Here is a 27,386-nt window from a genome sequence, read left to right on the forward strand (position 1 = left end):
CCCTGGTTAAGAAAGATGCCGCTGCTTCCAAGCGTCAGAGAACGTCGTCCCCCGTTCCTGGTTCTACTGAGGGGTCTCCCAGCCAAACAATTGTACTGCCATCTTCAGTGAGTGGGGGCAGCCTAAGAACTTGGTGGACTAGGAGCTGGTCCAAAGGGCTGCTGATACACCCCTTGTTGTGCCTACTGAAACGGTTCCTCCTGCTGATCCTCCTGGAAAGCCCCCGTCTGCATCAACGAGGGAAGAAGCTGGTACATCGGCGCTCCCTTCCTCCGGGCAGACAGCTGCAAAGGATGTCGGTCGTTCCTCTAAGCCAAGCAGGAAGAAAGGTTCTGGGGGGAGTCAAGACCGTATTTCTCCTGTTAGTGTCCCCAGGGCGATTGATCAGGCGCTCCTGAATGCCCATGCTAAAGAGACCTTCGATAAGTTATCTCTGTCCGTCCTGCTGCAAAATGTGAAGGGAAGTGTTGTCCTCATCGCTTCCATCCAGAAGTACCTGGAGACGGATGGGGTTCTGGAGTTGCGAATGGCGGATGACGCGATGGCGAAACTTCGGGCTCTACATGAGGTGGAGAAGCAGAAGATGGTTGATCTTCATTCCGCCGAGAAGGCGGAGTTGGTCAGGTTGGGCGAGGTCGCCAGGGCCCAGGTAGCGGATTTATCGACCCGTGTGGGGTTTCTGGAAAGTGACAAGTTAAAGCTCACCGCCCAGGTGATGGAATCCGAGGGGGCGGCCCGTGCCAAAGACGAAGCGCTTCATTGGTGGAAAGAGGAGGCCGAAGCTTGGAAAGCCCGTGCTGAGGCTGCTGAGCGAGAAAAGGTAGCACTTTTGGGGCAGGTGCAGGCATTAGTGGGGAGAAGGCGTCTCTGGAAACTCGGGTACGGGAATTGGAGGAGAGACGGGCGGCTGTTGAAGCTGAAAAGGAGCAGTTAGAGAAGCTTGTGGGTGAAGCCGCCGTGGACGCCTGGGAAAGTGCCCAGTCCCAACTAGCTCTGACTTTTCCAAACAAAGACTGGTCTTGGATGCAGATAGGTGCCTATGTGGAAGATAGGCGCCTATTGGTGGGGGATGACAACGGCGAGCCAGTCTTGATGCCTTTTCCTGGCCAGGGTGGGGGAACTTTGTAATTTTGTTTTTAAGTACCTTGAACATGTTTCCCTTTAATGAATGAACAATCTTTGCACTAATCTCCTTATTTAAAATCTGTACGCAACTTTATACAACTGCTGGACGATTTTGTGTTTATGCACAACTTTGAGTGTGATGGATTTAATTCTGAATTTGAACGCCTTTAGCCAGGCAAATGTAAGTGCAAGGCGGCCCCTTGGGTGACTGTAGAAAATCATTAAGTGAAATGGCACCGGGTAAAGGGGGGCGAAGACCGGCCCCTTGGGTGAATGTAGAGGACCATTAAATGGGATGGCATCAAGCAAATGGGGTGAAGACCGGCCCCTTGGGTGAATGTAAAAAACCATAGAGATGGCACCAGGAAAGGGGGGCGAAGACCGACCCCTTGGGTGAATGTAAAAAACCATTAAGTGAGACGACACCAGGCAAGGGGGGCGAAGACCGGCTCCTTGGGTGAATGTAAAAAATCATTATGAGATGGCACCACGCAAGGGGGGCGAAGACCGGCCCCTTGGGTGAATGTAAAAAACCATTATGAGATGGCACCAGGAAAGGGGGGCGAAGACCGGCCCCTTGGGTGAATGTAAAATACCATTATAAGGTGGCATCAGGCAAGGGGGGCGAAGACCGGCCCCATGGGTGAATGTAAAAAACCATTATGAGATGGCATCAGACAAGGGGGGCGAAGACCGGCCCCTTGGGTGAATGTAAAAAACCAATGCTCGGAAATGATCCTTCAAAATAATCGCAGAGTATAATATCTCAATCATATATAAGTGGACAAAGATTACAAAAGAACGACCAACCACGCATGGGGTTGTCGGTTAGGCATAAAATATCCGGAGGTTGGTGTCGTTCCAAGTCCTGGGATGTTTTTTCCTGCCAAATCTTGAAGCTTGTATGCTCATTTGCCGATCTTGCTGATTATGCGGTAAGGTCCTTCCCAATTAGGTCCTAGCTTGCCTTTCACCCGTCCTATGTCTGCTCTCCTTAATACCAGAGTTCCTTTGGGAAATTGGCGGGGAATGACTAAAGAGTTGAATTTCGCCGCAGTTTTCTTTTTGATGTTTTCTTCTCTGAGACGGACCCTTTCTCGGATTTCTTCCACTTCATCAAGGTTGTTTCTGAGGAGAGATTGGTTATCATCCTCGTTGAACTGAATTGTTCGCCAGGTAGGTTCTCTTATCTCAACCGGGATCATGGCCTCTGCGCCGTATGTTAAGTTGAATGGTGACTCGCTGATCGTAGAGTGGGGAGTGGTTCGATATGCCCACAGTACGTGATGGAGTTGATCTGGCCAATTTGCCTTTGACTCGTCTAGACTCTTCTTTATCCCATTCAGGATGACCTTGTTTGCTGCTTCGACTTGCCCATTAGTCTGTGGATGTTCTACTGAAGTGAAGTGTTATTTGATGCGGAGGCCTGATAACAATTCTTGGAATCTTCGATCGGCAAATTGGGTGCCGTTATCCGTTACTATGGCGGACGGGATGTCGAAACGAGTGATTATGCTTCGCCAAGTGAACTTTTGGATATTTGCTGAGGTGATGGTAGCCAATGCTTCTGCTTCTATCCATTTGATGAAGTAATCTATGGCGACTATCAAAATTTTCAGCTGTCTCGTTGCTTGAGGGAAAGGCCGCAGAATGTCCATACCCCACCTACAGAAAGGCCAAGGCGCTTGCGTTGTGGTTAATTCTTCTGGTGGGGCTTTGTGGAAATCGGCGAAAAGTTGGCAACGAGTGCATTTTCGAGTGAGGTCTGATGCGTCCTTTTCCATTGTGGGCCAGTAGCACGTAACACCTTCTTAGCAAGTGAGGCGGCGCCCAAATGATGCCCACAACTTCCCCCATGAACTTCTCTGAGGACGTAGTCCGCCCGATCCGGACCAAGACATTTGAGCAATGGGGGCGGTGAATCCCCGTCGATACAATGTTCCCCGGATCAGGGTGTATCAAGAGGAACACCTGAGGAACCGTTGCTTTTCCTTCAGGTCGGGGGGTATGGTGCCATTCAGTTGTCTGGGATCTCCACTTGTTCCATCGTCATGACACTTGGGTGGTAGACTGTTCCCTGGACGACGGATCGATTATTCCCGAGGCATATGGTACTGCCGAGTTTGGACAAGATATCTGCTCAGGCGTTGCTTTCACGGGGCACATGCTGAATGGTTGCTTCATCGAAGTCGGCCATGAGCTCTTTTACTTTGAGCAGATATTTCCCGAGGAGGGTATCCTTGGTTTGATATGCACCTGTAATTTGAGACACAACTAATTGGGAATTGCTGCAAATGAATACCTTATGGGCACCCACTTCTTTTGCTAGTTGTAGTCCGACGATGCAAGCCTCATACTCTGCGTGATTGTTGGATGTTGGAAATGTGAAGGTGAGGGAATGCTCAATGGTTACTCCTTGCCCATCTTCCAGCAGAATTCCAGCCCCGCTGCCTCTCAGGTTAGAAGATCCATCGACGAAGATAGTCCATACCTGCTCTGGATAGCTGTCTAGTGCGGCCAGCTCGGCAACGAAGTCAGATAGGACCTGGCTCTTGATGGTCGTGCGAGGTTCGAACCGGATGTCAAATTCAGAGAGTTCTATTGACCACATGATCATCCGCCCAACCAACTCCGGCTTATGCAAAATTTGCCTGATTGGCTGGTTGGTTCTGACAATTGTTGTATGAGACTGGAAGTACTGGCGCAACCTTCGCGTGGCGACCAACAATGCATAAGCCACTTTCTCCAGCTTCTGATACCTCAGTTCCGGGCCTTGCAGAGCCTTGCTTGTGAAATAAACCGGGTTTTGACCTTCTGCCGTTTCTCGTATCAGCACGACCGCTACTGCTCCGTCGGATACGGCCAAATATACATACAGAAGTTCGTCAGGTAATGGTTTGGAGAGAATAGGTGGGGCGGCCAAATATTGTTTAAAAGTGTTGAACGCCACTTCGCAACTCTCAGACTATTCAAACTTCTTGCTCTTCTTCAACAACTGAAATAAGGGGAGTGAATGCTTGGCGGTGGACGGGAGAAATCTGGACAGCGCAGCTAGTCGCCCATTCAACTGTTGGACCTCCTTGACCGTGCGGGGGCTCCTCATGTCGATGATCGCCTGACATTTGGATGGATTTGCCTCAATCCCTCGACTAGTCAGAAGAAAACCGAGGAATTTGCCCGCCTCCACTCCGAAAGTGCATTTTTCTGGATTTAGCCGCATGTTGTACTTGCGGAGTTGCTGAAAAATGCTTTCCAAAATGGATACATGATCTTCGCCGGGGAGGCTTTTGGCGATGATATCATCCATGTAGACTTCCATGTGCTCACCAGTTTAGCCGGCAAACACCTTGCTCATCATCCTTTGATAAGTCGCCCCAACATTTTTCAACCCAAAGGGCATGACAGTGTAGCAGTAGGCGGTCTGATCAGTGATGAACGCTGTTTTTTCTTGGTCGGGAGGGTACATCGGAATCTGATTGTATCCGGAATATGCGTACATGAAGAACAGGTACTGATAGCCTGAAGAATTATCCACCAAATGGTTAATGTTTGGAAGAGGATAAGGGTCTTTAGGGCATACCTTATTGAGATCTGTGTAGCCCACGCACATCCGCCACTTCCCTGATGGTTTCTTCACCAGCACAACATTTGCCAACCACGTGGTATAGGTGATTTCGCGGATGAAACCCGCCTCTAGCAACTCGACTACTTTCAAAGCGACTTCCTTGGTCCTGTCAGCCCCAATTTTGCGCCTTCTTTGTGCCACCGGTTTAGCACCTTGTTTTGTCGTTAGCCGATGGCAGGCAAAGGAAAGATCTATACCAGGCCTATCTGCCGCCGACCAGGCGAAGAGGTCCTGGTTTGCCTTCAAAGATGTCTCCAGCCGCAACCTTTGGCTTGGTGGAAGGGAACTGTCAAGGTACACTACATGTTCTGGGGATTGACCCAACTGTAAAGTTGTTTTTTCTCCCTCTGGCTGTGGTCGAAAGTCTCCTTTGTCCGCCCGGACATCCAATTCTACCATGTGCATGCCCCGAGATCTTTTAGATGGGGGGGCAGGGGGGGCGTGCTGTTTTCTGAAGTGGGGGTGGAGACTCATCTGGTAGCAACTGCGAGCCAAGTGCTGGTCCCCTTTTACTGTGCAGACTTGGAGGCTGATTGAGAGGAACTTCATGCATAGGTGGGGCGTAGAGACGATCGCTTCAAGCCTGTTCAAAGTTGGCCGACCGAAAATGGCGTTGTATGCTGAATCGCACTTGACGACCAAGAACTTTGTTTGGACGGTCCTACTCATAGGGTGGTCGTCGATTGTTAGCCAAATCTCTACATATCCTCTGGGGATGATTCCCTGACCGGAAAATCCGACCAACTGCCCATCATATGGTAGGAGGTCGCGGTCACGGAGCTCCATTTTTTCAAACAAATCCTGAAAAATGATGTCAGTCGAGCTACCCTGGTCAATGAATAGGCGACTAACCTTCTTATTATTGAGTTTGGCGGTAATGACGAGGGGGTCATCATGCCCTCGGACGACACCTTCATAATCGCGGTCGTCGAAAGTAATAGGGGGAGCTGATCTGTAGCTCTGTCTCTGCTAGGAGTTTCTGGCAGCAACGTGTATTACCTCCCGCACATACTTCTTCTGGGCGGTCCTGGAGGTACCCCCGGCAGCAAAACCTCCTGAAATAGTGTTGATATCAACTGGGCTCCTTGGCTTGCGGTTGTCTGTTTGGTGCCTATCCGTCTGAGGCCGTGGGGTAGGGCGCCGTTGTTGATATTGTGGAGGGGACCGCCTTCTTGGAGGCTCCGGTCGACGATGTTGTGGCGATCGTCGATGTTGCTCTAGGCCCGCAATGAATCGTTGTAAATGACCAGCCTGGATGAGATCTTCGATGGTATCCCGGAGTTGTGTGCAGTCATTGGTCAAGTGGCCGAACATACTGTGGTAGTCACAGTATTTGGATCGGTCTTGCGGGCCTAGCTTGGTAGGGCGTGGGCGTGGAAGTTGGACGAGATGAGTGGAGAGGACCTCTTGCAGAATCCGTGAACGGGTGGCGTTTAGGGGAGTATAGGTGGAGTATTTGGCCTTTTTAGTTAGTGAGGGTAGGTCGCGGGGTAGGTCGTGGAGTCTTGGCCGTTTGGTTTCCCGTGAGGGGTGATGTGTTTGGGGCTCGGTATGGGCGTGGATATGGTGGGTTTCTTCTAGATTGATGAATTGTTGGGCTTTGGAGCGGAGGTCCTCCATGGTAAGATCGGTGTATTTGGCCAATTCCGTGCGGAAAAGACCTTCTTGAAGTCCCATAACGAGGACATGCACTACTAGCTCAGGGCTTAGAGTATGCACCTTCGTGGCCTCGGTATTAAACCGATCTAGATATGCCCGGATGGATTCATTGGATCCTTGGCGAATGCCAGACAGTGTGTATGATGACCTGGGTTGCTCCTTGCTTGTCGTGAACCTTGTGTTGAAGGCCAAAGCTAGAGATCCCCATGTGTTGATGCTGTTCGGAGCCAGGCGGGTGAACCATTGGAGGGCCGCCTTTTTAAGAGTCAGGGGGAAAGCCCTGCACAGGATAGGATCGGTCGCCCCATGGAACAACATAGATGCCTCGAAGGCGTCAAGGTGATCTTGTGGGTCCGCCGTTCCATCATACTGGTCCATGTTTGTGGGGCGGTTGAAGTGAGAGGGTAACGGGTAAGCCATGATGGTAGGTGTAAAAGGATGTCTAGCACCACAAGAGTGGTGTGGGGTTGGTTGGGATGGTGGGCGGGACTCGCTCGCCGACTCTTCACGGTTACTTTCGTGAATAGCGCGTTACGAGTGATCCTCAGGGTTTATTTTGGATTGGCGGAGTTCTTGTATTACGTCGGCTTGCTGCTGGATGAGCCGCTCCTGGCGTTCCAGCATCTGGAGGAGGTGTTGGGTGGTTGGTTGTTGTTATGGAGTGGTATGGTGGCTTCGGCTAGCCTGATGGGATGGTTGTCTTGGTGGGGGAAGAGTACTTGGGGCAGGGTCGACTTGGCTGGTAGATAGAGCTCGGTTTCTGGTGGTTACCATGGTGTGAGTTGGAACACATACGACGCCAATGTTCTTTTCTAGAACACAAAGGTAAGGAATGGTTGATCAGCTGCTGAGGATGGAGAAGAGGAAGGACGTCAAAGTAGCAAGATGATGTAGGAGAGCTGGACCCACCGGTGGAGGTACCTGAAAAGGTTCTCCGACGATCAAGTCAGTGTATGGACTTGGTGTTAAGTGAATATGAGAATAATGAAGGCAGAGAGTAGTAGAGTGAGTAATGCTAAAGAGTAAAGAGATTAAGATACTTCCTGTTGGTAGAGATCCATATTTATAGAGGGGAGAGTTGACTTTGGGCTCTTGGAAGATAGTGCAACACGTGGCCGACCTAGGGTATTGTCGGGGGTTGCGTTTCCCGTGTCAGGCGGTCCGTGAGGACCGTACGCTGTGTCACTCTTGTCTTTTAGCCTGTGGTTGGTTTGGTAGGCGTTCTGCAATCTGTCTGTCGTGCTGGCAGGTGGGTTGGTGAGGTACATAAAGCATGCCAAGAGATGTCTCTAAGGTCAACTCTGTCAGTCTCGGCACGCGGGACCTACCTCGGCGACGAAGCATGCGTCTCTTCGATTCGCCGGGTAGGAACAATAAATAATATATAATATAATAATAGTATAAAAAACTTTTAAACTTTCATCAGATATATTTTTTTCTAAGTTTATTTGATAGATGGAATTGATGCATACAGTAGAATTTCATTTTTAGAAACTTATAGTAACATTACTGAACTAGTCCTCTCTGTAGATGGAAATAAATTAAAGTATGATGTCCCTAGCAGTGAATTTTACAAGTGAAATGGTCCAATTTTGGATTTGGCTTCCTTAATAGTATGGCCTCAATTTAGGAATTGAGTTTATTTCTAGTATTGAACACTCAAGTACTCCTGTGTGGGAGAATAAGAATTTATAATTTCTTAAATTATTTAATTCAAAAATAAATAAAAATTTAGATCCTTAAAAAAATTATTTTTGTCATTTGTCTCTACCCAGTATTGGATCATGAGAGGATCTAAAGCTGCATTTCAGAGTTTAATTAAAGTGCATGTTAATGATAAATAAACTGTCCTGATGATACAGTTTCCAAAAACATATTGGTTATTATAGTTGATCATTTAAGTTAGTTGATTCTTTTAAGAGAAAAAGATGTATACCCTGATAGTGTAAGAATTTTTTACACTGTCACTGCATTATTTAATATTTATTTTTAATCATCATTAACTCTTAAATAAAAGTAATACAAATGAATGGTAGATGATGCATTGACTATATATAAATTCTTATATTGTGAGTGCATAGATGTTATACTCTTCTTTTAATTTAATGTTTCATATTTTATGTTAGTCCCTCATGTTTAAAATATTTTAAAGTTAGTCCCTCATGTTTTTTTTTTAATTCGTCCCTCTACTTTTAAATTTGTTTCAAAATGGTCTATCATAATTTGTGTATTATAACTGACAAGGATTTAGTCTTTAGAGGAATTATTGTTTGATGTGATCTATAGGTTTTTTGTGCCCAATTTTAAAAACTTTAATACAAAATGTGATGTGCTTGCCAACAATAATATATCATATACAGTTAGTAGTGACATTTTCAATGCATAACAGAAGCCTATTATCACAATGATGGAGGACATTAGAGTCTATAAGATAGAGAGGTTTACATCAAACATAACAAAAATTTAGTCATTCACTAGCACTCTTTCACATAGAATCAAGAAAAGATTAGAGAAAGAAGTAGATGCAACATATGGTGGAGGGTTAGGTTATCTATTTCCATACTTTCCTTTCCACATTAATGGGATGCTGACAATTTTTATTTCATTTGATTATTTTATTCTTAATTAGAAGATCAGTTTGGCGCAATAGTAAGGTAATTGCTTAGTAACTATGAGGTTACGAGTTCATATCTTTGATATAGCTTCTCTGCTTGCTGTGATAAGGTTACAAGTTCAAATCCTCGTGTATTGGACTGACCTTAATTAGAATGGTTGGAGATAATATATTTGAAGTGAGACGTGTCCATGATCTAGTTGAGAATTCGAATAGTGCATTTGTTGGTTATAAGGACTACTCTTACAAACCACAAGATCAGACACCAACACAAACCCAAGGTAGTACTAGATTAACAAGAAGGGAACAAAGATATAATATCCCGTATCGTGTCTCATACATCGTCTAAACATAATATATCAATTAAAAAATTTAAAATTTTATTATTATTAATTTTAGCTTCATTATCATCGGCGTGTGACAACATGTGAGACATGATTTTGATACCATATCTCTATTCAAGAGAAGGACACAAAAATTGAAGTTCTAATTAAGAATAAAATAAGGAGGAGGATTAGAAACTGAAACAATTAGGTAAGTATGCACCTAAAGGTGGACAAGTTGTTGTTCCATAATATCAAACAACTTAAGCCAACATGAAGTTAAACAAGTTAACTTATTGGTCAAGCAATCTTCACCAAACACAGAACAACAAATTCAGCAAACCATGGTGAGTTCTAATGTCAATATCTCAACCATTTCTAACTCAACTTATGTTTGTTACAGCCTTGATCACAACAAAACAGAGGAGCATGAATGGAGCAAACAATTGCATCTAGGCGCTCAACAATGCACCAGCAGCTTGGATCAGAACAGAATTGGTGATCATAATTGGCAAGACTACAATTCTCATTGCAGCTTGTCCACATCCAGTGCACCTTGCTTGGACGAGTCTACCTCATGCCTTTGGGCTCTTCCAGCCTATGGAACACTAATTGTCTAAGCCTTAAGTCCAAAGAGTCTAAGATCATTATGTGTAATACTCATGGTTCAAAAGCTAGCTATCCTTTCTTATGGTTCAAGCATATTAAGCGTGTGTTAAATATGCTTGTCAACTTAGTTGGTTAAGTTTGTTAGATAAGTTGTTATAGTTTTTCTGTTTTTGGCTTTAGGTTGTTTAGCCTTTCTGTTTGTTATAAATAGTTCTGTCATTTACTTTGTAAAGTCAAGTTTTTCACTTGCTCAATAATAAAGCATCAAAGTGCATTCTTTTTTTAATCTCTTGCATTTCTTCTTCGGGTTTTCATACCCTTCTTGTTCCTTGTTTATCATCAAGGGAAGTTCTTATTTCTTTGATGGTATTAGAGCTCCTTAAAGAGCTCTGCTATATTCAAGAATGACTACCATCATCCCTTCACATCCAACAATGGATCCAGCACAAGATCCTTCATCTCCTTTCTACATACATCCATCAGAAAACCCTGCGAGTGCTTTGGTCTCTCCCTTACTAAATGGTCAGAATTATCATCAATGGTCCAAGTCAATGAAGATGAGTTTGATTTCAAAACAAAAGTTGGAATTTGTGGATGGAAGCATACAAGCACCTCCCAAAACAGATGCCCTCTATAAACCGTGGATAGAGCCAACAATATTGTCATCTCTTGGATCACAACATCAGTTACTCCTTCAATTGCTCAAAGTATCCTATGGATGGATAAATCCTATGATGTGTGGGAAGAATTGTATGAAAGATACTCTCAGGGAAACCTTCTTAAGATAGCAGATTTGCAAGACAGCATAAGCAGGTTTAAGCAGGGTGATCTTAGTGTCTCAGAATATTTCACCCAAATCAAGATTCTCTGGGATGAATTGGACAGTATCAGGCTTATGCCTTGTTGCACGTGTGAAGCTCTTCCTGATATCAAGAAGCACAGAGCAGAGGATATGATCATCAGGTTCATCAAGGGACTAAATGAATCTTACTCAAGTGTAAAGTCCTAAATCATGCTGATTGACCCTCTACCAAGTATGAGGAAAGTCTTTGCCTTGGTTATCCAAGAAGAAAGACAATTATGTAACCCATAATTTGAGTCAAAGGCCATGATGACTTCAGGTAATTGGAAGAGAGGAGGAAATTTTGGCAGAAATACCAACCAAAGCAGGACAAGCAATTTTGGAAGAGGTGGCAACTCTGGAAGAAATTCTTGGACCAAGCCCAACAATTCTGGGAAATACTGCACTCATTGCAGAAGAAATGGACACACAGTAGATATTTGCTATAGGCTACATGGTTTTCCAGCTAACTACCAAAATATCAATAAAATTCCACAATCTCAATCACAATCCAACTCTGCTGCTAAGTACAAATATAACAAATTTTGTTGACAATAATGATCAACAACCAGACAATCAAGATACTCAACACAATGATAGCATCTTTGGACTCAGCAAACAACAGTATCAAGGATTAGTCAGTCTGCTCCAACAATAGGCTAGCACAAAGGTAACAAATTCTGATGAGGCAAACATCTTGACAGCAACTTCAGTCTCTCAAGGAGATCAGATTCCAGGTATCTCTAAACTCAAATATCAATTCATAACTTGGATACTAGATAGTGGTGCAACAGACCACATAAGCTCTAGTTTATCTAACTTTCTCACATATAGGAAAATAAATCATGTAAGGATAAAATTGCCAAATGGAAATGAAGTTGTATCTCACATTTCAGGCACTATTGCCATCACACCTATCCTTACCATTCATAATGTTTTGTATCTACCTACTTTCAACTATAACCTACTCTCCATAGCAAAGCTCACTTCCAAATCCTCTTGCATCCTATCTTTTAACACTTCTTCCTGTTTGATACAGGAGAAGAATTCTTTGAGGAGGATTGGTACAGCTAGGCTGATTAATGGACTGTACATGTAGAAGACCTCTAAGTTTCACCATCACATCAATATTTCTGTTGCCAACTACCCAAGCATTTCTGATTCAAGTCTTTGGCATTATAGACTTGGGCACCCATCCTTTACTTGTATGGACATGATAAAGACTGACTTTCAATTTGTCTCTTTCAATAAGGATCATATATGTGACATTTGCCATTTATCAAAACAAAAGAAACTTAGTTTCCCTTTAAGTCATAGTAAGTCTATTCAATGTTTTGACTTAATACATGTTGACATATGGGGGCCCTTAGCCACCCCCTCTATGCAAGGTCACAAATACTTTATGACTATAGTGGATGATTATGCTAGATTTACCTGGATTTATTTGATGAAAACCAAAGGAGAGACTTCTAACAACTTACAAAGCTTTATTAACATGATTCATACCCAATTCAGTACCATGATCAAAGTTGTTAGAAGTGATAATGGACCAGAATTTGGCATGAAATCTTTTTATTATGATAAAGGCATATTGCATCAAACTTCATGCATTTACACTCCTCAACAAAATGGAATTGTTGAGAGAAAACACCAACATCTCTTGAATATAGCAAGAGCCCTCTTGATCCAAAGCAAACTTCCAAAATTATATTGGTCATATGCTATAAAACATGTTGCTTACATTGTAAACATATTACCTACTCCTGTTTTGCACAAGAGATCTCCTTATGAGATAATGTACAAGAAACAGCCTAACCTACACATTCTGAAAGTCTTTGGATGCTTATATTTTGTTGGCACCTTAGGACACCTTAGAACCAAATTAGACCTTAGAGCAGACAAAGGTGTCTTCCTTGGTTTCAAGGAAGGTGTAAAAGGCTTCATAATTCTGAATCTAAGAACTAGAGCATTAGAAATAAGTAGAAATGTTGTCTTTTATGAGAGGGTCTTCCCCTATGCCTCTGTCCAAGCCCCTGACCTTCCAAGGGACTTGTCTAGTGAAATTGCCAAGGAAACCACTTATGAAGATGTGTTTCCTATTCCACAGGGTCTTGAGTACATAAATGAGGCACCCAATGATGCCTCTGCAAGTCAGACCCGACCTGACCCTCCAACCTCACCCCAAAATTCTAACACTGGACAACTTATTGAGAATCAGAATGAGCAGGATAATCCACCTGCTAGTGTTAGAAGAAGTAGCAGGGTCAGTAAGTTGCCTAATTACCTGCATGATTATCACTGTGCCCTTTTGAGTAACACCAAAATGCCTTACACCAACACCAAGTACCCCCTATCTTCATATCTCAATTATGAGTCTTTCTCTCAACCTTACAAAGCAAGAATCATGTCCCTCACCATTCAGAATTTGGTTCGTTACGATATAGTATAAGAGCGATTTAAACAATATCTCTTTAGAATTGTTGATGCATTTTATAACAAAAAATAATAAAGATACATTGATTTGTATATTATTTGGATTTTTTCTCATAATATATCATATTTTATTTAACTTAATTACATTTATCACATTTTTTATTTAAAATATTACACTTATTTCTTATGCATGGTGGTCAATATAACAAAAGTATAAAAACTATGGGATGTTTGTGTAGGTGTAGAAAAGTGATTGGTGGTTTGTGTAATTTCATTAAAACTCAAGGGGCGTCAGTGTAATTAACTCATGATCTTTATTCAAATATAAAGATGTTATTAATGGTTTTTCGAAGCAATTTAATTATTTATTAACTATAGTAATAGGGTAACTAATATAAACTATTTTTAGTTAGTAAATGGCTTTAAATCTATTTATTATACAAGAAAATTAAAAACTAGATATGAAAAAACCATAGCTCCACAGCTAAAGAAAGTATAGCTAAGGATTGGCCATCTTTTTTGCTAATAACTAATACATGATTAGCTACAAAATAAAAATATTTCTATTTTATTTTAATGAAGAAATCTTTGTTTAAAAGAGAAAATAGGGAGTAGCTAAATGGAGTATGACTTATGTCATGTGTAGGTGTGAGGGTGGAATCAGAAAGAAAAAAATAGATTATTAAACTCTACTCCTCTATATAATCTGAACATTAGTTTCTTCTCCACTTTTTATAACATTTTTTTTTATTTTAGTTTGGTCCAATGCCATCATCACTTTTAAAGTTTTGTCCACGTCAATAAATTTCGTTGTGAAAAGAGAAAATAAAAAAGTATTATTAATAATGGGTCATTTAAAAAAACACATCTAATTTCATTATACTAATGATATTAATCACATTCTTTAATTCACACAATACTATCCAACAAACTCTTTTCATAAAGAATCCAATTACCATATTCCTTTATCATTCATATATTAATAGTTTATCATTTACCAATAATTTAGCAGACTTATTTATCATATATCTCTTACCATATAATAAGAGATAAGTAATAAGTAATTGTTACATGACAAAGAAGTAATTGTGTGTTTCTCCTATACATGTGTTGGAAAAAAATTGTGTTTTTAAAAGAGAAATTTATAAATTTTAATTGGATTAATTATAGTGTATTATCTTTAGCATACAAGTTTACCTAATCGTTCATTGCTGTATCATTAAATTTTGAATTTTAAAGGAAAATAAATTTAAGTGTATAATTGCTTGATAATTTTTGGTGATATATATGAAAATTGCTCCCAAAAAAATTAAAAGTAATCAGTGTTTTTCAAAAGTAATGTCATTTGATTTCCTGAATGATTAATGCCCAACTAACTTAATCTTAAAAAATTATAAGCTTAGATTTATTGATTCGGACAAATTTTATAAAAAAATGATTTGGGGTTAAAAAGATAAGAAATGGATTATAATTAATTTGATAGAAATAGTATATCATATTTCAGGCACTATTGTCATCACACCTATTCTTACCGTTCATGATGTTTTATACTTACCTACTTTCAATTATAACTTACTCTCCATAGCAAAGCTCACTTCCAAATCCTCTTGCATCCTATCTTTTAACACTTCTTCCTGTTTGATACAGGAGAAGAATTCTTTGAGGAGGATTGGTACAGCTAGGCTGATTAATGGACTGTACATGTAGAAGACCTCTAAGTTTCACCATCACATCAATATTTCTGTTGCCAACTACCCAAGCATTTCTGATTCAAGTCTTTGGCATTATAGACTTGGGCACCCATCCTTTACTTGTATGGACATGATAAAGACTGACTTTCAATTTGTCTCTTTCAATAAGGATCATATATGTGACATTTGCCATTTATCAAAACAAAAGAAACTTAGTTTCCCTTTAAGTCATAGTAAGTCTATTCAATGTTTTGACTTAATACATGTTGACATATGGGGGCCCTTAGCCACCCCCTCTATGCAAGGTCACAAATACTTTATGACTATAGTGGATGATTATGCTAGATTTACCTGGATTTATTTGATGAAAACCAAAGGAGAGACTTCTAACAACTTACAAAGCTTTATTAACATGATTCATACCCAATTCAGTACCATGATCAAAGTTGTTAGAAGTGATAATGGACCAGAATTTGGCATGAAATCTTTTTATTATGATAAAGGCATATTGCATCAAACTTCATGCATTTACACTCCTCAACAAAATGGAATTGTTGAGAGAAAACACCAACATCTCTTGAATATAGCAAGAGCCCTCTTGATCCAAAGCAAACTTCCAAAATTATATTGGTCATATGCTATAAAACATGTTGCTTACATTGTAAACATATTACCTACTCCTGTTTTGCACAAGAGATCTCCTTATGAGATAATGTACAAGAAACAGCCTAACCTACACATTCTGAAAGTCTTTGGATGCTTATATTTTGTTGGCACCTTAGGACACCTTAGAACCAAATTAGACCTTAGAGCAGACAAAGGTGTCTTCCTTGGTTTCAAGGAAGGTGTAAAAGGCTTCATAATTCTGAATCTAAGAACTAGAGCATTAGAAATAAGTAGAAATGTTGTCTTTTATGAGAGGGTCTTCCCCTATGCCTCTGTCCAAGCCCCTGACCTTCCAAGGGACTTGTCTAGTGAAATTGCCAAGGAAACCACTTATGAAGATGTGTTTCCTATTCCACAGGGTCTTGAGTACATAAATGAGGCACCCAATGATGCCTCTGCAAGTCAGACCCGACCTGACCCTCCAACCTCACCCCAAAATTCTAACACTGGACAACTTATTGAGAATCAGAATGAGCAGGATAATCCACCTGCTAGTGTTAGAAGAAGTAGCAGGGTCAGTAAGTTGCCTAATTACCTGCATGATTATCACTGTGCCCTTTTGAGTAACACCAAAATGCCTTACACCAACACCAAGTACCCCCTATCTTCATATCTCAATTATGAGTCTTTCTCTCAACCTTACAAAGCAAGAATCATGTCCCTCACCATTCAGAAGGAACCTAAAACCTATCATCAAGCCATTAAATGCCCTCATTGGCAGGCTGCTATAGATAGTGAACTTTTAGCCCTTCAATAGAACAACACTTGGCTCTTAACTAATTTACCTGATGACAAAGTTGCCATTGGATGTAAGTGGGTTTTCAAAATAAAACACAAAGCTGATGGAAGTATAGAACGATACAAAGCAAGATTAGTGGCAAAGGGATTCACTCAAACTGAGGGGGTAGACTATATGGAAACCTTCTCACCTGTAGCAAAGATCACCACTGTAAGGTTGCTCTTATCCTTAGCCTCCATTCATAATTGGCACCTCAAACAATTAGATGTCAACAATGCCTTTTTACATGGTGACTTAATTGAGGAAGTATACATGGATATCCCTCCTGGCCTTAAAACTCATAGTCCTAACCTTGTTTGTAAGTTAGAAAAATCCTTGTATGGTCTGAAACAGGCTAGCAGACAATGGTTTGCTAAGCTCTCAACCTTTCTCTTGAAGTATGGCTACCATAAAGCTAAAGGAGATCACTCCTTATTCATAAAGTGGACCTCTAAATCCTCTATTACAGCTATTCTTGTCTATGTGGATGACATCATACTTGCTGGAAATAACATCAATGAGATTGAGAGCCTTAAGACTATCCTAGATAAAACCTTCAAAACAAAGGACTTGGGAGATTTAAAATTCTTTCTTGGATTTGAAATTGCTCGAAATTGTTCTGGTATAACCATGAACCAGAGAAAGTATGCTCTGGAAATTATATCAGATGCTGGGATGATTGGTTGTAAACTAGCTTCAACTCCTATGGTCCATGGTACTCACCTATGCCAAGATAATGGCTCTGCCTACCCTGATCCCTCTGCCTATAGTAGGCTAATTGGTAGGTTAATCTATCTAACCAACACTAGACCAGATATAAGTTTTTCCATCCAACAACTTGCCCAGTTTATGGCTTCCCCCACTGACACACATCACACTGCTGCCTTAAGAGTCCTTAGGTACCTCAAAGGTTCACTTGCATTAGGCTTGTTTTTTCCTCATGCTTCCTCTGTCCAAATCAAGGCCTATAGTGATAGTGATTGGGCCTCTTGCCCAGATACTAGGATATCTATTAGTGGTTACTGCATTTATTTAGGTGACTCTTTAATATCATGGAAAGCTAAGAAACAAAAAACTGTCTCCAGGAGTTCCTGTGAGGCAGAATATAGAGCTTTGGCCATTACATCTTGTGAGATCACTTGGATTACTTACTTGCTAGAAGATTTACAGCATTCTTTCAATACTCCTGCCCTTCTTTATTGTGATAACCAATCTGCCATTCATATTGCTTCTAACCCCGTGTTTCATGAAAGGACAAAACACATAGAAGTGGATTGTCACACAATCAGGGAAAAATGTTGTGCATTTTTATCAAATTGTTGCCTGTTCCTTCTAATCTTCAACTGGTTGATGCTTTGACAAAAGCTCTAGGTGTTCAAGATTACCTCAACATTCACTCCAAGCTGGGTCTCATCAATATATGTGCCCCATCTTGCGGGGGGACCAAACACAGAACAACAAATTAAGCAAACCGTGGTGAGTTCTAATGTCAATATCTCAACCATTTCTAACTCAACTTATGTTTGTTACAGCCTTGATCACAACAAAACAGAGGAGCATGAATGGAGCAAACAATTGCATCTAGGCGCTCAACAATGCACCAGCAGCTTGGATCAGAACAGAATTGGTGATCATAATTGGCAAGACTACAATTCTCATTGCAGCTTGTCCACATCCAGTGCACCTTGCTTGGACGAGTCTACCTCATGCCTTTGGGCTCTTCCAGCCTATGGAACACTAATTGTCTAAGCCTTAAGTCCAAAGAGTCTAAGATCATTATGTGTAATACTCATGGTTCAAAAGCTAGCTATCCTTTCTTATGGTTCAAGCATATTAAGCGTGTGTTAAATATGCTTGTCAACTTAGTTGGTTAAGTTTGTTAGATAAGTTGTTATAGTTTTTCTGTTTTTGGCTTTAGGTTGTTTAGCCTTTCTGTTTGTTATAAATAGTTCTGTCATTTACTTTGTAAAGTCAAGTTTTTCACTTGCTCAATAATAAAGCATCAAAGTGCATTCTTTTTTTAATCTCTTGCATTTCTTCTTCGGGTTTTCATACCCTTCTTGTTCCTTGTTTATCATCAAGGGAAGTTCTTATTTCTTTGACATAACCTACAGCAAGAGCTAAACCAAGAGTTGTAACACAATCTGCACCAAACGCTCTACTCATTGTTTTAAACGTGTTTCATACCTTTATAAAAATTGATTAATGTTGAAACCAAATTCTCCATAACCAAGAAGAATGAAGGAAGAACAAAAATTATTAAAAAAATGAGAGTAATTGAAGAAAACCAACTAGATCTTCAGTCTCACAACACGACAAAACACCCAAACTCCTACATTTTTCTCGCTGATGGAGGTTGGGCTTGCTCAACAAAAACTAGTGGCTCACTGAGCGAATATTGTAAAACTCGTTGTTTCAGTTTCACTCACCTAGAGCTAGTCTCGCTGAGTAGATGCTCTTTTCTTATGCATAATGTTGATTCTCTTCTTCATCCTTTGATTGTCATTCCTCATTTGTTTCTTTTAAGTGATCCTCTTGATTTTGTTTGTTTGATAATTTTGAGAAGGGGTCCACTTACTCCAGGAGTAAGTTAAAATACATATTTCACATCTTAGTCATCATTCTATGAAAATCTAGTTGTTCACATGATTTGAATTAGTTAGTAGATTTAAACTATTAGACTTTCATAGAATAAATGACTAAGACGTGAAATAGTGTTTTTTTAACTTACTCTTGGACTAAATGGATCCCTTCCCATTAAATAATCTAATTCAGTTAAAGTTTATGATTATGAATATAATTGTTATGATTATGTAGATATCAAAGATCTTATTTCTATTTTTATAATGAATAAAATTAAAAATAAGTAAATTTAGAAACATTTCTTTTCATGAAAGAGATTGAATTCAAAGGAGTCCACTACTCTATATAAAAGAGTGAATGCAAAGGGGTGTCACTCTTCATAAATAAGGATTATGGTTCCTAATTCATATGCACAACTTCATTAATCCATTTCTTATTCTAACATATCATCATTAGAAAAGAGAGACTTTCTAGTCATCAAGGATATTTGTGCATAATGACATGGAAGAACAAAGAATTAAATGTTCCACCGTGGACTTGAAAAAAGACAAAAGTTATATAAGTTAAATCCTTATATTTTCTATAAATATATTCAAGCATGTTTCTTTATGGTTTAACACGAATGATTATTGGCTATATGATGATAGTTTTTTATGATCTATTTTCCATCCAAGCTTTTATAACAATTGGCATAAGAACAACATTCATATTGATTCCTTGAGAAATGAGACTTTCATTTTCGTGCATGATGCACTAGTTTCTAATTTATGATCTTCCATGGATGAAGTTTTTTTCTCACATGAATGTACAATTTTAATATCATTTTGGTTAATTTCATATGTATGAATACCCAATTTTATTTGTTCCAAAATCTCTCTTTTCAAAATAATAATAATAAGGAATATTATTTCATTTCAAATGTTTCACTCTTTCATAAACATAAAAAATAATAATAAACAACAAAAAAGTTTTAATTGAGCTTTCATGGACTCAACAATGATAAAATATCATTTTAAATAGATTTCTTCCCCATTTTTCATTTTTTTTCTTCTTAGGAGATTTTAATTGAGCATTTAATTGGCTCATTTTAAGGGATTCCCATTTCAAAATATTATTCACCCCAACTTAATGATTACTTATAAACCTAATTATTGAGAGATTCTATTTTTAATTTTCATTTTTCTAATTACATAAAAATAAAAATTACACACAAATTAATTTTTGTGATTCTATAAAAATAAGATAATTATTTTTGCACATGTGTAGGTAATACAATATTTTTTTGAGTTTTATATAGTCGTTATGAAATTTATGCAAAAAATGACATTTTAGGCTACTTTTAATTTTTATACAGTCAAAAAAATTTCTTACTTAGTTATGGGTATTACAATAGTATTTTGGACTATATAAAAATTAATGGGTTATTTTGTTATGAAAAATATATTTTCAGATGTATAAGAACTGATTATTACTCAATTTAAATATTCAAAATTTTCACATAAGAGCAATTAATTATTCGATGCAAATTGAGTTTCGGAATGGAATATTTTGATATTTTTTATTAAATTTGGGCTTTTAGCTTGGATCGACTGATCTCTATTAAAATTGGGTTCAGGCTGGACTTACCTGAATGGGTTCGGGCTACCTGTTTTTTCTTTCTTTTTTCTTTTTAAGGATCTTTGGTTTGATAATAAGCTTTAAATGGAGATTATTTTATAACATAATGGTACTATGGACTTATAATAAAATGTAGATAATTAATATTGATATTATGGACTTTGAAAAAAAAAAGTAATATTTATAACATAAATATTTATAAATTACAATAATGTTATAAAATAAAATATTTTATTAGTCATATCCTATTTTGCAGAATATCCTTCTAACCACAATAACAAAATAGTTTATTAAATCAAAAGTAAAGAAATGTTAAATCATATATATCTCACTTTTTCTTTCTTAATTGTGTATTTAATTAGATTTAACTTTTACAAAAAAAACATAATAAATAACAATAAATTTTATAACAAAACTAAAAGATATCATACTTGTTTACTATATAGAACTCCATGCTACCAAATCTAATTCGTACCGATTCACAATGAAGGTGTTAATAATGAACATACAAATGATCTTCGTATATAAAATAAACAATGATATTCATATATTATGATGATAGTTATATTTTGACATATAGAATTTGTTCTCAACTTGAGTCTATTCTACAATTATTATAAATTGGCATAATATTATTTTTGATAATATCCAATGACTTATATATTAAATTGAAGTTACAAATTATATTGTATTAGGAAGTGAGAGACTAATGAGAATGAGAGATTTAATAAATAGGTTTTGCTAAAAATCATATAAGTGGACTTTATATCATATCTTAACTTAAACATAAGGCGTTATATCTATGACTTTGATTGATTTGGACATAACAAATGTGCTAAAAAAGTTAGTACAATAATATCAAATGATATATATATTTTTAAATAGATTAAATAATTAAAATTTAAATAAATAATTTTAATATTACACGAGGCGACCCACCACAAACTGCAACTCGCTAATAGAGGGTATGTGTTGCAATTTAATTTACATACGTTGAACTCGAGCTTTTTAGCCTTATCCAGCTTATCCCGAGCCTTATGCAGGCTAACCTGAACCCATAAGGGTAACCTGTTTTGATAGCTCTACCGAAATCATTAGTGTTAGCCATATTCCAACAATTTTCGCATTAATCAGTAGCCTATCATACTTGTGTCGCGAGATCGTGTGTTAGGCTACTTCTTGTGGAGTCAACTCTTACTAGTGAGTCGCTAACCGACATTCCATGGATCAACCAATTCCATAAAGTTTCTTTGTCGCTGAATAGACATACTATGACCATCATTTTAGTGTTGGTCGAACAAATATCTCTACGATGATTTCTAGATCTGACACTCCAACTTATACCATTCAACCTCGTCCAACGGGAGGACACCACCTGGCATTCACAAGTTTGCTTCTATTTTTATAATAATAAATTAAATAAATGATCCTTTAACTAAAAATTAGCATTTTAATAAATATTTCCCTAAAATACTTAATTAAAATATTATAAATGCTTAGTTAATTTAGTAATTAATTAAAAACAAAAATATTTTAGTGTATTAATTCCATTTAATTATTTATTTATTAACTCAAGGAATTTTTATAGTTCGGTTATCATTCACGTCGTATCCAACTTCTTGCTTAAAGCGGTAAAAAGGTTTATAATCAACATCATCTTTTTGCTATTAATTCCATGTAAAATTACTTATTTATTTTTTAGTTATATAACTAATTTAATGTAATTTTTATAGTCTCATTATAATTTGCGGTGTCTCTAACTTACTACATAAAGCCAGAAGAAGGTCTACGACCAACAATATTTATTTGTTATTAATTTCATATAAATTACTTATTTATATTTTAATTATCAAATAAAATTAATGGAATTTTTATAGTTGTTCGAGTTGTCTCTAATTTTTTTTCTTCCTAAAATTAGTTATTTATTTTCTATTATCCAATGAATTTAATATATTTTTTATAGTCTGATAATGATTAGCATTGTCTTTAACTTCTTTCCTAAAGCATGACAAGTTTACGACCTACATCATCTCCATGTCATTAGTTCTATTAAATTGAAATAATTATATTTTAAATAGTTTTTTAAATATAACTAAAAATCAAATCAAACTAATCAAGTTAATTATTTTAAACTTGGAACTACAAAGTCTAGATTCCCTATTGCATGTAGGGATATGTAAGAGCAAAATCAACTACTGTCAAATACAACAAGAAAATTATTTTAATAGTGTCTTCATAAATAAATTAAAGGTACGAAAGTCTATGCAATTAGCAAGTGTATCATTTTATCATGGGTATTCAAAGTGTTAATACATTCATTTATTCGTTATTGACTATTGAGCTTAGAACTCTCGTTAAAGACTATTTTTTTTCAAAATTGGACATAAAAGATAGTTTTCAACATTTTAACTATAAAAAATATTGTGACAACTCTAAAAAATCACACAACTAGTGTTCGACTGAAAATTAAGGCATGATAGTGTGCAAGATATAAAATGCTAGCTACTTTGTAAAATTTCTTAATATTATAATCATTGTTTTTTCATATCTTACATGTTGTGCTCTTCTTGTGTTTTTCAAATTCATAAAATCAATAGTAGGGTAATTGTTTGGAGGAATTAGGATCTAGATTTTAAGTTTTTAATAGCGTTTATGATCTCATGACAATTCTTTATCTTACATTATGATTATGGTATGGCTCATGTTTTTTGTCACAATTTGAGTACCAAGGATCTTTGAAAGTTTTTGCAATATATGGAGGCTCTTTTTAAAATTAAAAAAAATTCTGCCAACAACATAAGACAAAGTTGTGCATAATTATTTTTGAATTCCTATTATCAACCAGTGTGCCTCATAATTTTAATCTGGACTTGTGTTTGTTTCATGTCCATCCATAATGTTGATATTTTTTTAAAAATAGATTGACTTTAGTTTTTTTAAATGTGAAAAAAGATTACAACATCGGCACTCCGCAATTGAAACCAGAAATGAGGGAAATTTACACAACTACTGTATTTTGACTTGTTTATTACGATTTTGGTGTAACTTTTTAAAATATTATCAAAGTAATGCACTTTTCACTGAAGTCGTGGATAGTATGCATGAGACTTTTTTCCTCTTAAAATCGTGGACACCATCCACAATTTTACGTTTTCTCTCTCCTAAAGTTGTGGATGGTATCCACAACTTCACTTTTTCCATTTTCTCATTCCTAAAGTTGTGGATGGTATCCACAACTTCAGTTTTTCTACTTTCTCTCCCCTAAAATCGCGGCTGTGAAACTTGAGTTGTGTGTTGTAGTGGATACTATCCATGAATACTATATACCAGAAACCTTATATATATATCACTCCCCACTAGAGCCAGAAAAGGTGAAGTTGTGGATACCATCTACAACTTTAGGGGAGAGAAAATGGAAAAACTGAACTTGTGGATACGATCCACAACTTCAAGAGAGAGAAAAGGTGAAATTGTAGACGATGTCCACGATTTTAAGAGGAAAAAAGTCTTCTACATATTATCCACGAGTTCAGTGAAAAGTACATTACTCTGATAATATTTTAAAAAGTTACACCAGAACTATAATAAATAAGTCAAAATACACTAATTGTGTAAATTTCCCTAGGAATGGGTGGAGGAAATGGATACTCTTCCCCCTGTCATTGTTGTAACATCGTAACTTAGTCTACAAATATATTTTGAAGATATACATTATATTTATATGGAAGTAAATAAGACACATCTAATATGTCATATTTGGAGACAAGTGCATTTATATTTTTTGATGCTATCATTTAAGATTAAAATTTAATTAAAATAAAAATATTAATGTGTTTTCAACAAAGTTTAGTCATAAATGATAACACAAAAAATATAAATAAATTTATCTATAAGGATGAGAATTTATATCTGTCTTCATACAAGTTTTTCTCCATCTGAAATGAGTGAGTATCTTTTGTATTAAAATTTAAAAACAATTAATTGAACTACTTTAAGCAAAATATTTCAAAGTGATATCTCTTGTATAATAGTTCGTAATAAGTGTTGAATATTGTGTATATGCATCTATGATAGTATTAATTGGTCCAAATGAAAGATTAATATTTGACAAAATTATATGCACACATGTGATTATAAATATGTGATAATTATAAGGTTATATATGTGATGTTAAATCGGTCCAAATAAAAATTTATTATTTAACATGCATTATTATCAATGTTTATTCATTACAACAAAAGTATCACAAGGAACATCAAAACAATTGTGTGTTTGAAGTTTATGGGAGTACTAGTCCGCTCATAGGAATATAATAATATTATTTAGCTAAAATTACAAACATACATTTGTAATAAATATGTAATAATTATTTGATTTCCATTTGAATAATAAATTGGATCGAACGAAAGATTTATTATTTGATATGATTGATCATCAATCTTCAATTACTACATTATGTACTAGTTATAAGTTAATATTTTGTTCAAAACACTAAATATTAATATTTTGCTACATAAGTTGTGATAAAATCCACCATTATTTAAAGTTGTGATGGATTCTATCAATATTTAATTCATTTGCTTTTATAAATAAAGTACACTACTTTTAATTAATTAAACTTTGGGAATTCCTTTAAGTGGTGATCATAATGTCTTACACTATGATCCAATTCACCTAATTTTTTTATTATATACTAGTAAGTTATCCGTGCATTTGCACGAGGCAAAAAAAAGTTAGCACATGGTTAATAACAAACATGTTATCCGTGTATTCGTATGTTTAATAACACATATATTATTCGTGTATTCGTTTGGTTAATAACACATATTACCCTTGCATTCTAATGGTTAATAACACACATGTTACCCGTGCATTCTAATAGTTAACAAATACACATGTTATTCGTGCATTTATTCATATTGTTAAGAAAAAAAATATGTTACTTGTGCATTCATATGGTTAAGAACACACATGTTACTCGTGCATTCGTGTGATTAAGAACATACATGTTAAATGTATATATATTCTAATGATTAAGAAACACACATGTTACCTATGTATTCATATGGTTAAGAACATTCATCTTACCTTAACCATTCATCTTACCTGTGCATTCATTCTAATTTCATTGGATATGTTTTCTAATATAATACCTTAAGAAACCCAAAGAAGATTGAAATACACCAGCAAAGAAAGTAGCAGTGAGAGCTAGCTTAAGATATAGAACTGGATCTTGAGTATAAGAAACTGTTTCACTTAACATTGATCCCATAACCAATGATGCAATTGAAACTGGACCAACACCAAGATGTCTAGAACTCCCTAACAATGAATATATCAATGGTGGCACAAAGCTCGAATCTGCATCATATTCACAACATTACTTCATAACTCAGATTCATAAATTTATATGTATTCACATAAACTCAATGCCATGCAGAACAAAAGAAGATACTAACATAATCCAATAATGGGTGGCAAGTTTGCAAGCTTAGCATAACTGATTCCCTGCAAAGAAAATATAAATTTCAAAACTTTGGAGAGTGACATATAAACATTTACTTATAGGTACTCCTAAAAAATAAATCATTCTCAATTGGCACTAAGATGATATTCAACATGCACACAGATACATGAAACATGCTAAGAGCCAAATTCATAAAAATATATGTAACAACTAACAAGTATTCTTGGATAGGTGATTTTTATAATAAAAATATTACATGGCTACGTGCCGACGTATAGACGAAATGGGTAAGAAAGAATTAGAGATTAATCATTTGTTAATAAACATAATATTGTTGTTCAGTTCATATAGCCGACTCCACCTAATGAGATAAAGGCTTAGTTATTGTTGTTATACGCGGATAAGAAAAGTGAAGATCATATAATGTTTATGTGACCTGAGGAATGGCAAGGCTAGCAATGGTGAGACCAGAGATAACATCATGGCGAAGAAGCAAAAGATTGTAGTGAGGACCCCATTGAAAAATAGGGAACAAGTATTGAATACCAAGAAAGAATTTGGTGCACCAAGTTTGGTTTTTGAAGGTGTATAAAGGGTCATCAGGGAAGAAAATCTCAGAGAGGCTATGTTTAAGTTTGTGTAATGTGGTGTGTTGTGGTGGCAACCTAACTTTATGTATTTCCAATGGTGTACTTTGTTGCATTATTGGTATATCTGTTTGGATTTTGATAGTGGTTGTGGTTCCATGACAAACAAAGTGATCAACTCTATTGGAGTTCAAAACCATTGATAATTTTGATATTGATATTGATGATGATTTGTATGTGAACCACTCTCACTATGTGTAATATGTGTTTTCTTTGAGAACAAAGACAGAAAGTGATTTGTATTTATAGAGTGAGAGTGAAAACCATCAACCTAAGGAAAAGGTTGTATTTGTCATTCTTGTGATGGTTATTGTTTGGGAAAGGTGTAGTTATTGGACCAATATAGGGGGCAGCATGGTCACTTCATCAACCTTAGTTCTTTCAATTTTAGTCTACTCAGTAAGATCTCTCCATTACCATAAAGAGAAGTACTATTTTTACATTAATTTTAAGGATAAAAATGTATAACATTTATAAATAGAAAGATATAATTGTTATTTTATTTTATTTTTTATCTTATTTTGAACACCATTTCTCTTTTTATTAATGGAGAAGAATTTAACTAATATCAACCCCACTCCCCATATCTCACTAAGGAAGAAGATCATGTATTGGTTGTCTTTTGTCTACTCTACTTAATGAAATAAAAACTTGATTTTTGTTGTATCTTTTTACATGATGAGGGATACATTAATTTGTTTAGAATGT

The 27,386-nt window shown here is 37.0% G+C and overlaps 3 protein-coding genes across 3 annotated transcripts; all 3 read right to left on the reverse strand.

Annotated features, from left to right (window-relative positions):
• LOC109342432 lies at positions 4,457-5,536 on the reverse strand. The gene has a single exon (XM_019580417.1). It carries the CDS (start codon positions 5,534-5,536, stop codon positions 4,457-4,459), a length of 1,080 nt encoding a protein of 359 aa, XP_019435962.1.
• LOC109342434 lies at positions 5,720-6,829 on the reverse strand. Its single transcript, XM_019580418.1, has one exon. It carries the CDS (start codon positions 6,827-6,829, stop codon positions 5,720-5,722), a length of 1,110 nt encoding a protein of 369 aa, XP_019435963.1.
• Positions 25,690-26,937, reverse strand: LOC109342435 (probable sulfate transporter 3.4). Its single transcript, XM_019580420.1, has 3 exons — positions 26,468-26,937; positions 26,024-26,072; positions 25,690-25,925 (listed from the first exon to the last, which is right to left on the reverse strand). Exons 1-3 carry the CDS (start codon positions 26,816-26,818, stop codon positions 25,690-25,692), a joined length of 636 nt encoding a protein of 211 aa, XP_019435965.1. The 5' UTR covers positions 26,819-26,937.

This window comes from Lupinus angustifolius, chromosome LG03 (genome assembly GCF_001865875.1).
Source record: "Lupinus angustifolius cultivar Tanjil chromosome LG03, LupAngTanjil_v1.0, whole genome shotgun sequence".
NCBI lineage: Eukaryota > Viridiplantae > Streptophyta > Magnoliopsida > Fabales > Fabaceae > Lupinus > Lupinus angustifolius.